General features: G+C 50.3%; 1 protein-coding gene across 21 annotated transcripts in view; it reads left to right on the top strand.

The window, feature by feature from the left end:
- The window catches only part of CEP164 (centrosomal protein 164), an 83,534-nt gene that overhangs the window by 49,359 nt on the left and 20,891 nt on the right, over positions 1-13,284 (top strand). For 15 of the 21 annotated variants that reach the window (XM_032285395.1, XM_032285399.1, XM_032285391.1 and 12 more), the window contains 8 exons: positions 1,252-1,349; positions 2,287-2,514; positions 3,433-3,579; positions 7,812-8,021; positions 11,259-11,390; positions 11,480-11,696; positions 12,711-12,788; positions 12,883-13,116. In XM_032285395.1, the coding sequence (XP_032141286.1) occupies positions 1,252-1,349; positions 2,287-2,514; positions 3,433-3,579; positions 7,812-8,021; positions 11,259-11,390; positions 11,480-11,696; positions 12,711-12,788; positions 12,883-13,116 (1,344 nt within the window). The remainder of the gene's footprint in view (positions 1-1,251; positions 1,350-2,286; positions 2,515-3,432; positions 3,580-7,811; positions 8,022-11,258; positions 11,391-11,479; positions 11,697-12,710; positions 12,789-12,882; positions 13,117-13,284) is intronic. The other 6 variants (XM_032285402.1, XM_032285400.1, XM_032285404.1 and 3 more) reach the window with 6 other exon arrangements.

Genomic DNA, 13,284 nt, shown 5'->3' with positions numbered 1-13,284 from the left:
GCATTTGAGCTGACTTAATCCTCACCAGAAGCCCTGTGAGTTGCAGTTTACTATCCCATTTTATACAGTGGAGGAGACAGACTTCCCAGGCAGGAAGAGCTAGAACAAAGGGTTGACCCCAGGGTGACTACCTCTGTGGAAAATATTTGAAATGATCAACAATATCCTCTCCTCCAGGTTGGGTGACAGAGTGAGACTCTGTCTCAAAAAAAAAAAAAAAAAAAAATAGTTTTCCCTGCTTCCTTTTTCCCCCCCAACTTGCCAAATTTCACTAATCACCCAAGCTTTAAAATGATATTTTTGTTCTGTTTTTTTTTTTTTTTTGAGACGGAGTCTCGCTCTGGCACCCAGGCTAGAGTGCAGTAGTGTGATCTCCACTCACTGCAACTTCTGCCTCCCGGGTTCAAGTGATTCTCTTGCCTTGGCCTCCTAAGTAGCTGGGATTACAGGCATGTGCCATCATGCCTTGCTAATTTTTGTATTTTTAGTAGAGATCGAGTTCACCATGTTGGTCAGGCTGGTCTCGAACTCCTGACCTTGTGATCCACCCTCCTCAGCCTCCCAAAGTGCTGGGATTACAGGCGTGAGCCACCATGCCTGGTCTTGTTTTGTTTTTGATGGATAATATAATTGTTGACTGGGAAGGAGGCATCATTGCCTGCTGATGTTGCCTGGGTGCTTGGGGGGTGCCCTGTCTTCCTTCCTCCAGGTGCCAGGTGGTGCCCTTTTTGTCTCGGGTACAGCTCTCTGACTCCATATTTCCAGCACTTATCCTTTCTCATGTGCTTGCCTGTGGCCCCCGATTCTGCCCTTTTAATTTTAGCACCTCTGTAATTCACTGACACTGCTAATCTGGGCCTCCGTGGATTTGGAGTACTCATGGATTTCTCTGCTTTTTCTGTGAAGCTCGCAGTACAGGCTTCCAGTAGCAGGAGGCAGGATTTTCTTTTTCTTGTGTGTTCTTCTTCGGCCTCTGGCTCCTGACTCTGTGTGTAGTGACTGCGGTCTTCTGCCTCATCCTCCCCAGGCCTCAGAGTTGACTCAGGGAGCAGCTGTGAGCTTGGGGGCTTAGCCAAAGCTTGGGAAGCTTCACTGCACGGTAGAACAACTTTCTGTTCTATGTCCCACATGGCCCCATCCTCTATAGAGTAGCTTCTCAGTGCTTCTCCCAAGCTTGAGAGCCAGCAGGTGGATGGAGTGACCTAGATGCAATCCCTACAACACAAACTTTTTATTGCTTCTCTCCTACAGGCCCAGCAGCCACTGGGAATGGAAGACAGGGATGACAGCCAGTCCAGCCAAGATGAGCTGCAGAGCAAGCAGTCCAAAGGCTTGGAGAGGCACCATAGGTGGGAGGATATCCCCAGGGACATGAGATGTGGTGCCTTCAGGGTGGTGTGGACTTGGGCAGAATTCTTGGCTTTGGTGGCTGGCCTGGCTCAGTGTACACTTGCCTGACGGCAGGTGGTGAGCTGGCTGGATGGCCTTGCAAGGTTTCTCCGTGCGCATGCATGTGTATATGTTTGTGCATGTGTGTGTACCTGCAATGTGTATATGTTTGTATACATGAGTGGACCCTCTGATTCTGCACCAGGATGGGAATGTGAAGTGCCACTGGGTGCATTTGGCAGGACTCTGGGCACCATTGTGGGGCCAGGGCTAATTAAGCTGTCTGTGGTCCAGGGCTGGTTATGCGCCAGGGCTGAAGAAACCTTCTGGAAGTCTGGAGGAGTCACATTGGAGGGTTGGTGCTGCAACTCAGAGCTCTGAGCCAGGGCCCTGCCACATCAGAAATGGCTGCAGCTATCTGTGTGTGTACAACTGTGTGTGATGTGACAGGCGCTCTCAGCTTCTCAGGCCTGAGCCTCGTGACAAGGGCGGCCACCCTGGAAGGGGAAGGAGAATGGTCATTTCACTTTTGGACCTGCAAAAACTATCCATGACAGCTTCATGCATTTTCTTGTCTGACCTCTTGAGTCTGGCTTCTCTTTTTCTCCCCACTCAGTTCTTCTGCCCGTCCCTGGCCCCAGTGATGGTGAGCTTTGGGGATGGGTACACTTGTGAGTATGTCCAGCTTTTACTCCTGAACCAAGCAGAGGCAGCACAGGGACCCCTGGGAAGCCTGACTCCAGTCTAGGCAAAAGGAGGGCTCAGGAGGGACTCTCTCATTCCTGCATGTCTGGCTGCCTGGCCCCACTGTGGCTCTCCACAGATGGATGTGGGGGCAGGGCTGGGGCATAACCTAGGAAGAGGGATTGACCTAGGTCTACACACTGCACTCCCCAGTTCTATTCCCGCTCTTCATATGGAGGGTCCTGACTCTGCTGCTCTGACTGGCCTGACCAGGTTATCTCCTCCACTTCTGCATGAGGAGTGGGCCCAGAGTCCCCCTGTCAGCCTGGCCACCCAAGAAGAGCCCCTTCAGGGTCCCAAGGGGCAGCCCGAGCAGAAGGAGGCAGAGGAGCCTGGGGAGGACTCTGTAGCCAGCCTCAGCCCGCTGCTTTCCCTCCAGAGGTAAGGATGAGGGGAAGCACCCCTGGTGGTGGCTGCTCTGCATGTAGTGGGCTTGTGTGCTAGTGTTGAGAGAGATGGGGGTGGGGTCGGCTTGGGGAGGGAGCTAGGGTGGGTTTGTACCCTCAGCAGCAGCAGTAGCAGAGGGTCTGCTTAGTGTCCTGTGGGAGCTGGATATGAGGAAATGTGCCTCTTCCTGTACAATGTGCCTCAGTATGCAGCTGAAATTAGAGTATGTGGTCTGATTAGAGGAACTTAGAGACTCTTGAATAAGGAGATATCTCTTTTGTCCCAGCTGCCTCCCTGCCAGGGGCTGAGCAGAAACTGTTGTTACTCTGGCTGCTCCATTGCTGCCAGGGAAGCCCTTTCTCTAGTCCCCTCCCTGCCAGCACCCCTGTTTCCAGTAGTCATCCTACTTCTAGTCATTCAGCAACCCCAGTTGGAGCCATGTTAATGTGCTTGGCCCAGGGAGAGGGAAGCCCAGATCACTCTGAATCCAGCCGAGAGAACCTTTGCATCCTAGCTTAGTTCAGAGCCTGGTGGGCATTTACTAGTTCTTTGTCCCCCTAGCAAGAGAAAGATGCTGGTCTTAGAATTCATTGGGTTAGAATGAGTCACCAGGGAACCTGAGCAACATCGATGTGCAATCAACAGCATCCACTGAACACCTGCTGTGTACGGAGCTCCTGGGGTACCCATAACCATCCTGCTTCCATTGTGAGGCAGGAGTCTCTGGTCTTTGATGCAGATAATTCAGGGAGAGGAAGGGAGGGGAGAGGGAGGTTTCATACCCAAGGTCGGGAAACTATTGGGGCTGTCTCTCTTATCTCTGTCATAGCTTTTTGACCCCAAATGGCGTGCGTCTTAAGCCTCTTGGTTTCTTACTGGCTTTAACACAGTTGTTTCCTTACTGACATCAAGGGAGCAGGCCTCAAGCCCACCTGCTGCCCACGAGAAGGGCAAGGAGCAACACTCCCAGCCTGAGGAACTGGGCCCTGGACAGGAAGAGGCAGAGGAGCCTGAGGAGAAGGTGGTGGTCGGCCCCACCCTGCCAGTCTCTCCAGAGGTGTAAGGGCCAGTTTTACATGTCTGTCCCTGTCCTCTGCTGTGTGTGGGCTGCTTCCATGCCTATTCACTCTTGGGTGGTGGAAATTGGGGCACTGGCTCTGGCCAGGGGTTAGAGTGTAGGGGAGATTGAGCATATCCTTGGTGCTGTGTGTGTGGCCTTAAGAGCCCCACGCAGGCATGGCTGATCCTTATGTGGGGTTAGCTTCCGCCCCTGGGGCTCCTGGTCAGGACTTGATATACAAGGACGGATGGCTGGTACCTCCTAGCTCATTTGCTGAACTTGCTAAATCATGTTTCCTGTCTGCCAAGTACTGTTTTTCTCTTTATAAATGTTGTTAAGGTATGTATATACACCACAGTACACAGACCTGAAGTGTACAATTCAGTGGAGATTTGCATCTGTGCACACTGTATAATGGCCGTGCAGACATGGAATGTCTCCAGCTCTTGAAGACGTTTCCTCATACCCCTCTCAACCCATCCACCCCAGGTCTTTCTTCACTGTTCTGGCCTCTGAGTTCCAAGTTCTGACCAAAGGGTCATTTTTCCAGTTCTCCACTTCACATAAATGGAATTATACAGTATACAGGCTTGATCTTTGGTGCTTGTACTCAAAGCTCAATGTGTTTTTGTGATTCACCTATATTGTTGCACCAAGTGCTTCTAAAATTTAGAAATCATTTAGCTTTTTTCCTTCCATTCTCACCCTTCCCCTTCCTACCCATTTTTCAGATGAGGAAACTGAGGCTCAGAGAAGTGAAGGAGTTTGTCTAAGGCCACATTGCTAGTCAGCGGCAGAATTAGAACTAGATTGTAGGCAGGGCATGGTGGCTCACATCTATAATCCCAGCACTTTGGGAGGCTGAGGCAGGTGGATCACCTGAGGTCAGGAGTTTGAGACCAGCCTGGCCAACATGGCAAAACCCTGTCTCTACTACTAATAAGAAAATTAGCTTGGGCATGATGGTAGGCACCTATAATCCCAGTTACTTGGGAGACAGAGGCAGGAGAATCGCTTGAACCTGGGAGGCGGAGGTTGCGGTGAGCTTAGATTATGCCAGGGCACTCCAACCTGCGTAACAAGAGCAAAACTCTGTCTCCAAAAACAAAAGCAAAACAACAAAAAAACACTAGATTCTAGTCACTAGAGCCCTAGACTTCTGACTTTAGTCTGTAGCCACTGTTCCTTTTCTCTGCATGGAGAAAGATAAGGGTCAGGACTTAAACACTTTCCCTTCTGTGAACTGAGCAGGTCTAAAGGATTTGGGATTGACTGGTAAGCAGAGACAGGTTCATGCACACATTACTCACAGGAAGTTCATGCACACTTTACTCACTGAGAGCTGGTGAGCTCAGGATCTCGTGTTGTCACCATAACATTGCAGGAGTGGTGTAGGGAAGGGGTGGCCATGTTTTTCAGATGCTGATACATCCTACAATGAAAACTGTGACCTGGAGGAATTATACGGCTTTCCTATCTCCTTGGTGGCTGTGGTCAGCCAATTCAGGATGCTTTCTTTGAGGACAGGAGGTGGGTGTAGTTCAGAGAGAGGAAGATTGGACAGAGGTCAGAGGGGTGTCTCCCCAGGACCTTTAGAGGCAGCAGGGCTCAGTTGGGGCCTCAGCTTCCCTGTCTCCTCCCTGGCTGCCTTGGCTGATTCATTCCCTTCCCTTGTGTTTCTCCTGCCATCCCAGTGAGGCTGCCCCTGCTAGGGTCTCAGAGATGCTTGACCATGCAGTCTCAGTTTACACCATCCCCTTAGGAAATGCCTTCTGTTGCTTTCTTGAGTCTCTTCAAGGCCCATCACGTCCTTGTTATTAATCTTTACAGCTTCATTAGGAATGGATGGGTTATCTAGGTTTTGTGGGAGTAGTTCTGTGTCTCCCAGCTTCCAAACGTGTAGTCAAGCTGGATCTGAAGGGTTAGGAGAAGAGGGCAGGCTAGAGGGAGCAGGTAGGGCCAGGAGGCAGCACGTGTCACTCACTGAATGCTTTCTAGCCAAGGCCAGGACTAGGAAACAGGAAGATCCTCCCCTTGTCATGCCAGCATCCTTCCTGAGGGTTTGCAGAGAAGAGGATAAAAGAATCAGAACACCAAGTTGAGTATGAGAGGAGACATTCTTTTGTGGTAGTACCATGAAAACCATTTCACAGTGTTTCTAGGTGCTGTTTCCCAGCCCTCCGCTCTCCCACTTCCCCCTCTTTCCCTGGCTTCCCTTCTTGCTTTCTCTCAGGTAAATTTGAGCTACTTGGTGGCCAGCCTGGAATGATTATGTTCCTGCAGAGCCTCCCCTTTGTCACTCACTGTAGGAAACTAGGTCCCACTGATTCTGATACATGAGGAGTTGGCCTAGAAATCGGAGCTGTTTTTTCCCTTGGAGTCCTCAACTTCCCAGTCACGTCACATGTCTTTCAGGCATTGTTTACTGCCTTGGACCTAAGCTAGGAGTTTCAACTACTAGATCTTTAAAACTGGGTGAGGGAGAAGAGGTCCACTAACAGACAGCCCAGCTTGCCTCTGTGCAAGCTCACTGGTGTGCATAGCCTGGGTACACGCCCCATGCGGTCTGATGCCCCATCTTTCCACAGCATCTGTCCCTAGGGCTCCACATAGCTGTGCAGCCTGCAGGAGAGAGACATTAAAAGGTACCATCTCAGGGAAAAAAGATGTTTTCAGCCAAGGTTGGAAATGAGTTGGAGGGTTGATGAGGCGGAGAGCTGTGGGGGAAGGCTCTTTCTGAGGGTAGGATTCTCAGAGGAGGTGGCAGCCACATCTCTTACACCTGCCACAGTTGGGCTATGTCAGGGGACTGAGAGGAAGCCAGGCTTTGGAAGGAGGGAGGAGATGGAGTTGGGAGCACAAAAGAATTGCAGGAATAGCTCAAGATTCTTTCTGGTCTAAGTTACAATTTTAGGAAAGGGGAAAGGAAAGGTCTTTATGGTAATTTAGAGATGACAGCAGCCTGTCCTGTCTTCCTTCTCTCTCTAGTCTCAAGGTGCTGCTATGGGATCCGTAAGTCCTTGTTTTCCTCTACTTTTCTAATCTGATCCTTCCTGCTGCTTTCTATCTTCAGTGAGGCTCGAGCTGGAGGGGGCAGGGGTTCTGAGTCCCCAGCAGGGAGGACTGGCTCCCCTGTGTGACTCTTGCCCAGCCCTCTTTGTTTTGGGTTATGCCCACACTTTCCGCTTAGGTTGACTGAGCCACTGTGCTGGGCCTGCATCAGCCTGAGTGCTGTGCGAGGAGGGTGTGTGGCGAGACCGATTTCCAACATGAGATTGAGGGACCTGGAAGTGCAGACACGTTCTGGCCTTCAGGAAAGTCACTCTAGGAGGCACAATGCTTTATCCTGCCCATGCTTTCACTGCTCAGAATGTTGTTGGATTCCTCTTGGAGCATTTCCTTCAAGAACCAGAAAACAAGCAAAATAACAGTCCTTACTACTTCATACACATCTTTTTAATGGATACCATTATTCCTGATTTCACCACCTCCTATGCATCCAGGTTAGCTCTGAATTTCATTTACTCATTTCTAAACATTTAATTAACTTGAAGCAGGTGGAAACATGCCCCCATGGGGAGACAGGGAACGTGGCACTCATGTGCATGCTTGCTACATTTTTTTGGCTTAGGGAAGCATCTCCTTCTGGCCCCCTTGGTGGTATGATAGGGGAGTTTCCTATTCCTGGGCCTTCCTGGACTGTTGTAGTTCTCAGAGCTAGGAGACCTGCTGCTGCTTCTCTTGTGGGCCCATATACATTGGCCACTACTCAGCTTGGGAGGCAGAAAGCAGCCTCTGGGGACTGTTCCCAAATTGCTGGCATGAGCCTTAAGCAGCAGGCAGAGCTCTAGTGGGGAGGTGGTAATGGGCTGTGAGCCATTCTAGGAAGGAATCCATTAGGGACAGAGCTTTACTCTCTCCCTGCTGCTGCCAGATCTTGAGCTGAAACTTCATATTTTGATCTTGGGCCACAACCCAAGTGTGCTGAGAGCCCGCTGTGGGCCACCCTTCTCCCTAGGCTCTTAGAGCCTTAAATAGCCACAGTGGGGCTTGTCCTATGGAACAAGTGTTCACTGTATCTCTTGCCTGCCCTTGGGTGACCTGACTGACTCCTGATTGTGGGCCCTCCATTAGTATTCCATATGTGATGTTTTATGTCCTTTCAAACCTTGACGCCAGAGGTGGGTGGGTGTTAACACTGTGATGATGTGCCATTCTCCTCCCATGGTAGGCGATCCACAGAGCCTGTGGCACCCCCAGAGCAGCTCTCAGAGGCTGCACTAAAGACTATGGAAGAGGCAGTGGCCCAAGTACTTGAGCAAGACCAGAGGCACCTGCTGGAATTGAAGCAAGAGAAGATGGAACAACTGCGGGAGAAGCTATGCCAAGAAGAGGAAGAGGAGATCCTCCGGCTTCACCAGCAGAAAGAGAGATCTCTCAGGTCCTGCCCTTCCGCTTAGGCACACTCCTGGGGGCCTTTCAGGGATATAAGGAACTAGGGATACCCTCTCAGCCTGGGGACCACTGGGGTGCCCATTGTTCTACCAAGACCAACTAAAGTTGGGAAATTTTACCCAACAATTTTTGCTCATATCTCACTGGTTACACCTAGATGCAGAGAACACTGGGAAATATAGTCCTTTAGCTGACCTCTTTACCCAGTGGAATAAAAACAGGGTTCTGTTTGTAAGGAAGAAAGGGAGAATGGATATTAAGCTGTTAATGAGCCATCTGTCACAGTCCCAGGATGGGAAAGGCACTACAAAAAGGTGTTAACATATTTCATTTTCTTGGCAATTAAACTAAAGGCTAAGTCTTGTCCTCTTGTATAGAACATCCAAAAGTGGTAGAAAATTGTTATTTTTTAGATGATACCTAGCAAAGTACATATAAAATGTTTATGCTTAATTTAGAGAAAATAAAACAGAAAACCAACATACAAGTACTGGGAAGGTTGGAGCAATCTCTCATGAGCCCAACACAGGAACCACTGACCGGGGATCTGTCCTTGTATCACTTCCTTGTGGGTCTTCCACCAGGGAGCATCCCAAAGAACAGACACCTCTGCCCCCTTAGCCTCCTCCTCTTCCAGCCAACTGAGAATTGGGGCAGGGGCCCACCCAAGCAGGATGTAACTCACCTTAAGGTGCAGCACCTTGGAGGAAATCCTGGCGGTGTGTTCCCATCATCCCACCAGTCTCCTCCCCTCTTCCTGGTTTCCCTGAGCTTGGCAGACTGTTCTTTCCATCCCTCTCCTAAGGCCCCTGACTCCAGAGGCCCTCTTAGGTTGTAGGGAAGACTGGTATGCCAAAAGTGTCTTGATTTATGGCCTGGAACACAGTAGTTGCTGAACAAGTGGTAGCAATTGCTTTTATTTTCAGTCAAAATCAATGCGTATTCAGGCAGTCTTAACTAAGTGATTTCTCTGTGGACAGTGCCTTGCCTGGCTTTCTTCAAAATAGTTTATCACCAGAACCTGTTTCTGCGTATGCCCAAGCCTTTCTGAGGAATGGGCTCTCTTTCCCTCTGCTGGGAACTTCCATGTGATAGAAATTTCTGGAATCCACAGCTGATCTTGTAACAAATATTTCTAGAATGAGAAGGCAGGCAGGCTGACCCTTAGTTTCTTTCACTGTAAAATGAAGGGATTGGACTTAAAACCCCTAAAGTCCCTGCCAGCTCTAACATTGTGTTGCTGTGCATAAAATTTAGTCATAGGGCAAAGAGAAAGGGTTTCTGGGGAATCTAGAAGGAAGGATTTTTACTTAATTCAAATTTCCTCTCTTAATGGAAGGAAGTCATGGTGTTGGTATCTTGAAATAGAAAAGAATCCTAAGTCTTTTTTTGTCTTTAGAATTTGGTGCAGAAGCTTTTCAAAGGGTTTGTTTTCCAAATCATGGCTTCCTGGGCTAGAATTCTCTGAGTTCACAGCATGCATCCCCTGGTCATGTGGGGCTGTGAGAGGAGTTACCTGAAAAGGATGTGGTTTGTGTAAGGAGGGGGATGTCTGCTTAGGAAGTGGCCACTGTTATTGGTCTATGAATAAGAAAAACTTTCATAGATATCACGGCTTGCTTATAGTTTGGGGCTGGGTGATGCTGTTCAAATTCAGTTAATCTTTTAAGCACCTACTTTATGTCAGCTACTATGTGTGGTACCTGGGATAGAACAGATTTTAAGAGAAGATTCTTTTTCTTGAGAAACCCAGACTTGCAAGGAAAACAGAGATACAGAAGATGAATCATGATGCCATGTGATGCACGGTGCAGAGTAGCATGGGATAAGAAAGGTCCACATGTAAACTGGGCTGGGCATGGTGGCTCATGCCTGTAGTCCCAGCTACTTGGGAGGCTGAGGCAGGGGAATCACTTGAACCCAGGAGGCAGAGGTTGCAGGGAGCCGAGATTGTGCCACCACACTTCAGCCTGGCGACAGAGTAAGACTCTGTCTCAAAAAAAAAAAAAAAAAAAAAAAAGAGAAAAACAGGACCACATGTAAAGTGATGGGAACAGAATTGATAAGCTTGGAGGGAGTTGGAAAGACTTCCCAGAGAGGGAGCTGGGTGTTGAGCAATGAATATTGGTTTGCCAGATAGAAAAGGGAATTCTTGGCAGGGGAACTAGCAAGAACAAAGGCGAAGAGGGAAGGAGGAGTGTGGTAGAATGGAGGGATGGTGATTCAGCTGATATGCCTAGAACAGAGTCTTGTCAGAGTAAAAGAATGTGGAATCAGTTTGGCATCTATAGCTATCCTTGAGTGAGTGCTATGTGGAGGTGAAGGTGTTGACTGAGGGGAGCCTTTGGAAGAAGTGCTGTGCTGAAACACAGAAGCCCTGTAGTTTGATCTTTTTTTTTTTCTTTTTTGGAGACATAGTGTTGCTCTGTTGCCCAGGTTGGAGTGCGATGCAGTGGTGTGATCTCTGCTCCCTGCAATCTCTGCCTCCCAGGTTCCAGCAATTCTGTCTCAGCCTCTTAAGTAGCTGGGACTACAGGTGTGTGCCACCACACCTGGCTAATTTTTGTATTTTTAGTAGAGATGGGGTTTTGCCATTATGGCCAGGCTGGTCTCAAACTCCTGACCTCAGGTGATCCACCTGCCTCAGCCTCCTAAAATTCTGGGATTACAGGCGTGAGCCACTGCACCCAGCCAGTAGATTGCTTCTTGAAGCAAAGGGGAGTTCATAGTCTCCTTGTGATCCTGGGGGGTATTATGAGAGACAGCCATGGACCCAGAGGCTGAGGTTAGACTCATCTTTAAGATTTAGGAAGCTTTGACTGGGCGCAGTGGCTCATGACTCTAATCTCAGTGTTTCGGGAGGCTGAAACCAAAGGATCACCTGAGCCCAGGAGTTCGAGACCAGCCTGGGCAACACAGCGAGACTCCATCTCAACAATTAGCTGGGTTTGGTGGTGCATGCCTATGGTCCTAACTATATGCGAGGCTGAGGCGAGAGGCTTGCTTAAGCCCAGGAGTTTAAGGCTGCAGTAAGCCATGATCCCATCACTGCATTCCAGCCTGGACAACAGAGCAAGAACCTGTCTCCAAAAAGGAAAAAAAAAGATTTAGGAAGTTTCTTAGGCAGGCAGCAGGGCTATTGGAGGTTGAGAGCCAGAGATTATGAATAGAAGAAAGACCTTTGTGGTTTCTCTGACAACCTAGCCTTTCCTTTCCATCTCAGTTCCTTGAAGGAGCAGCTGCAGAAAGCCACTGAGGAGGAGGAGGCCCGGATGAGAGAGGAAGAAAGCCAGAGGTTATCCCGGCTCCGAGCCCAGGTCCAGTCCAGTGCACAAGCAGATGAGGACCACATCAGGTAAGTGTGTGCTTACCTGTGAGCTGCCCAGCCCCACGGAGGGGACCTAGGATGCCCAGGCCCATCCCCATTCCACTCTTTCCACCCAGGGCTGAGCAAGAGGCTTCCCTGCAGAAGCTGAGAGAAGAGTTGGAGTCTCAACAGCAGGCTGAGAGGGCCAGCTTGGAAGAGAAAAACAGGCAAATGCTGGAGCGGCTCAAGGAAGAGATGGAGGCTTTGGAGAAGAGCGAGCAGGCTGCTCTGAACACTGTAAAGGAGAAGGCTCTGCAGCAGCTGAGGGAGCAGCTGGAAGGAGAGAGGAAAGAAGTGAGCCAGTGAAGTGGGGACCTCACCCTCTGACATGTGTCTGGGCTGCCTGAGGAGGGACCGAGTGCACAGGGAGAGGAAGGGCAAGCCTTGGGTGGGCGTGCAGGTTGGGGAGCCAGGCAGAGAGTAGGTCTCTCATGGACAGGCATGGGAAATGACAAGCTGACCTCCTGAGCCCATTACTCCTTATAGACTGAATCAGCTCAGGGGAGGAGCTTGCCCTGCTCACCGTGGCAGGGCAAAGGATGCAGCAGGTGTCCTGAGGCCCCTCCAGGGTCAGGCTGGATGGCAGTGGTGGCTGGAGGTTGTCAAGCAGGGAGCCATCAGAGACTTGAGGGGGAGTGTCGTGTGGATTTGAGGAAGTTAACCACTTCAGTCAGACCAGAGGTTTTGAGACAAAAGCACGCTCTCCCTCCCTGTCTCTGAGGGGCAGCTGCAAGGGCCTCACTCCCCAGTTCCCTCTCCTTTCTTAGGATCAGAGGCTGGCAACAGAGCAGGGATTTTCTCTTTGTCTGTACTCTCTCTACTCCAGCCACATGGAGCCTCTGAAGGTTTAAGCACAGTCTCTGAGCACTTGCAGTACAGTGGAGTTCCCCACCCTTGCTGTAGATTTTCCCCATGTCTCATAGCTGAAGCTTTGCACCTCACCAAAATAAAAAGAAAGTTCTACATGGCCTGACTTAATGATAGCATCTAACTTGGCCCCCTGGCTTTGATCTTATTTAGCAGCATGATTGCCATCTGTGGACCTGTGGTCTAGTCCAAAGGCAGAGGGTGGGAGCAGAGAGCAGAGACTTACTAAAATGCCCCTCTCCTCTGGCCTTCATGTTCCGTTCATTTGCCAGTTGTAGACTTCAGGGGCTGAGTTGTTTCAGGGGAGCAAAGATGTGCTATGCTTCCTTGTGCTTCCCCTTGGCCCTGATCTCGAGGGGTTAGGGGTCAGTAGTCTTCCTGGTTCTGCTTGCCGTGGTCAGTGCCTGGCCGGCTTCCCTCAGTCCCTTTGCTCCTCCCCAGGCGGTGGAAAGGTTGGAGAAGGAGCACAGTGCTGAGCTGGAGCGGCTCTGCTCCTTGTTGGAGGCCAAGCACCGGGAGGTGAGATGCAGCATCCTGGGCCCCCTTCATGGCTGGTTAGCAGAACTCAGCCCCATCCCTGGCCACTAGGCAGTGAGCCTCTCTCTCCCTCCAGCCCCTGGGGATGGATGCCAGATCCTCAGAATGCATCCCAGCACAGCAGCTGTATAGTCTCTCTGAGGGTCACACTCCCCTGTGTGTGCGGGGGCCTCCTCAGGTGGTCTCTAGCCTCCAGAAGAAGATAGAGGAAGCTCAACAGAAAGAGGAGACCCAGCTGCAGAAGTGTCTTGGGCAGGCGGAGCACAGAGTTCACCAGAAGGCTTATCACATGATTGAGTATGAGCAAGAGGTGAGTGCTGCTCTTTGTCTTCCACATTTGTGTGCACCTGTTGTGTTGTGGACTCTCTTACGGTCTACTGAGCCGCCCTAGCCTCAGTGGCCCCCAGTTTGCTTTGGATGGCTCAGCTGGGGTTAGCACTTCTGGTTCCATTTTTATGCCGTGGTTCCCTTGAAGCCA

This window comes from Sapajus apella, unplaced genomic scaffold, assembly GCF_009761245.1.
Source record: "Sapajus apella isolate SASKATOON/1434 unplaced genomic scaffold, GSC_monkey_1.0 scaffold16, whole genome shotgun sequence".
Classification (NCBI taxonomy): domain Eukaryota; kingdom Metazoa; phylum Chordata; class Mammalia; order Primates; family Cebidae; genus Sapajus; species Sapajus apella.
This window is presented reverse-complemented; position numbering and strand designations above follow the sequence as displayed.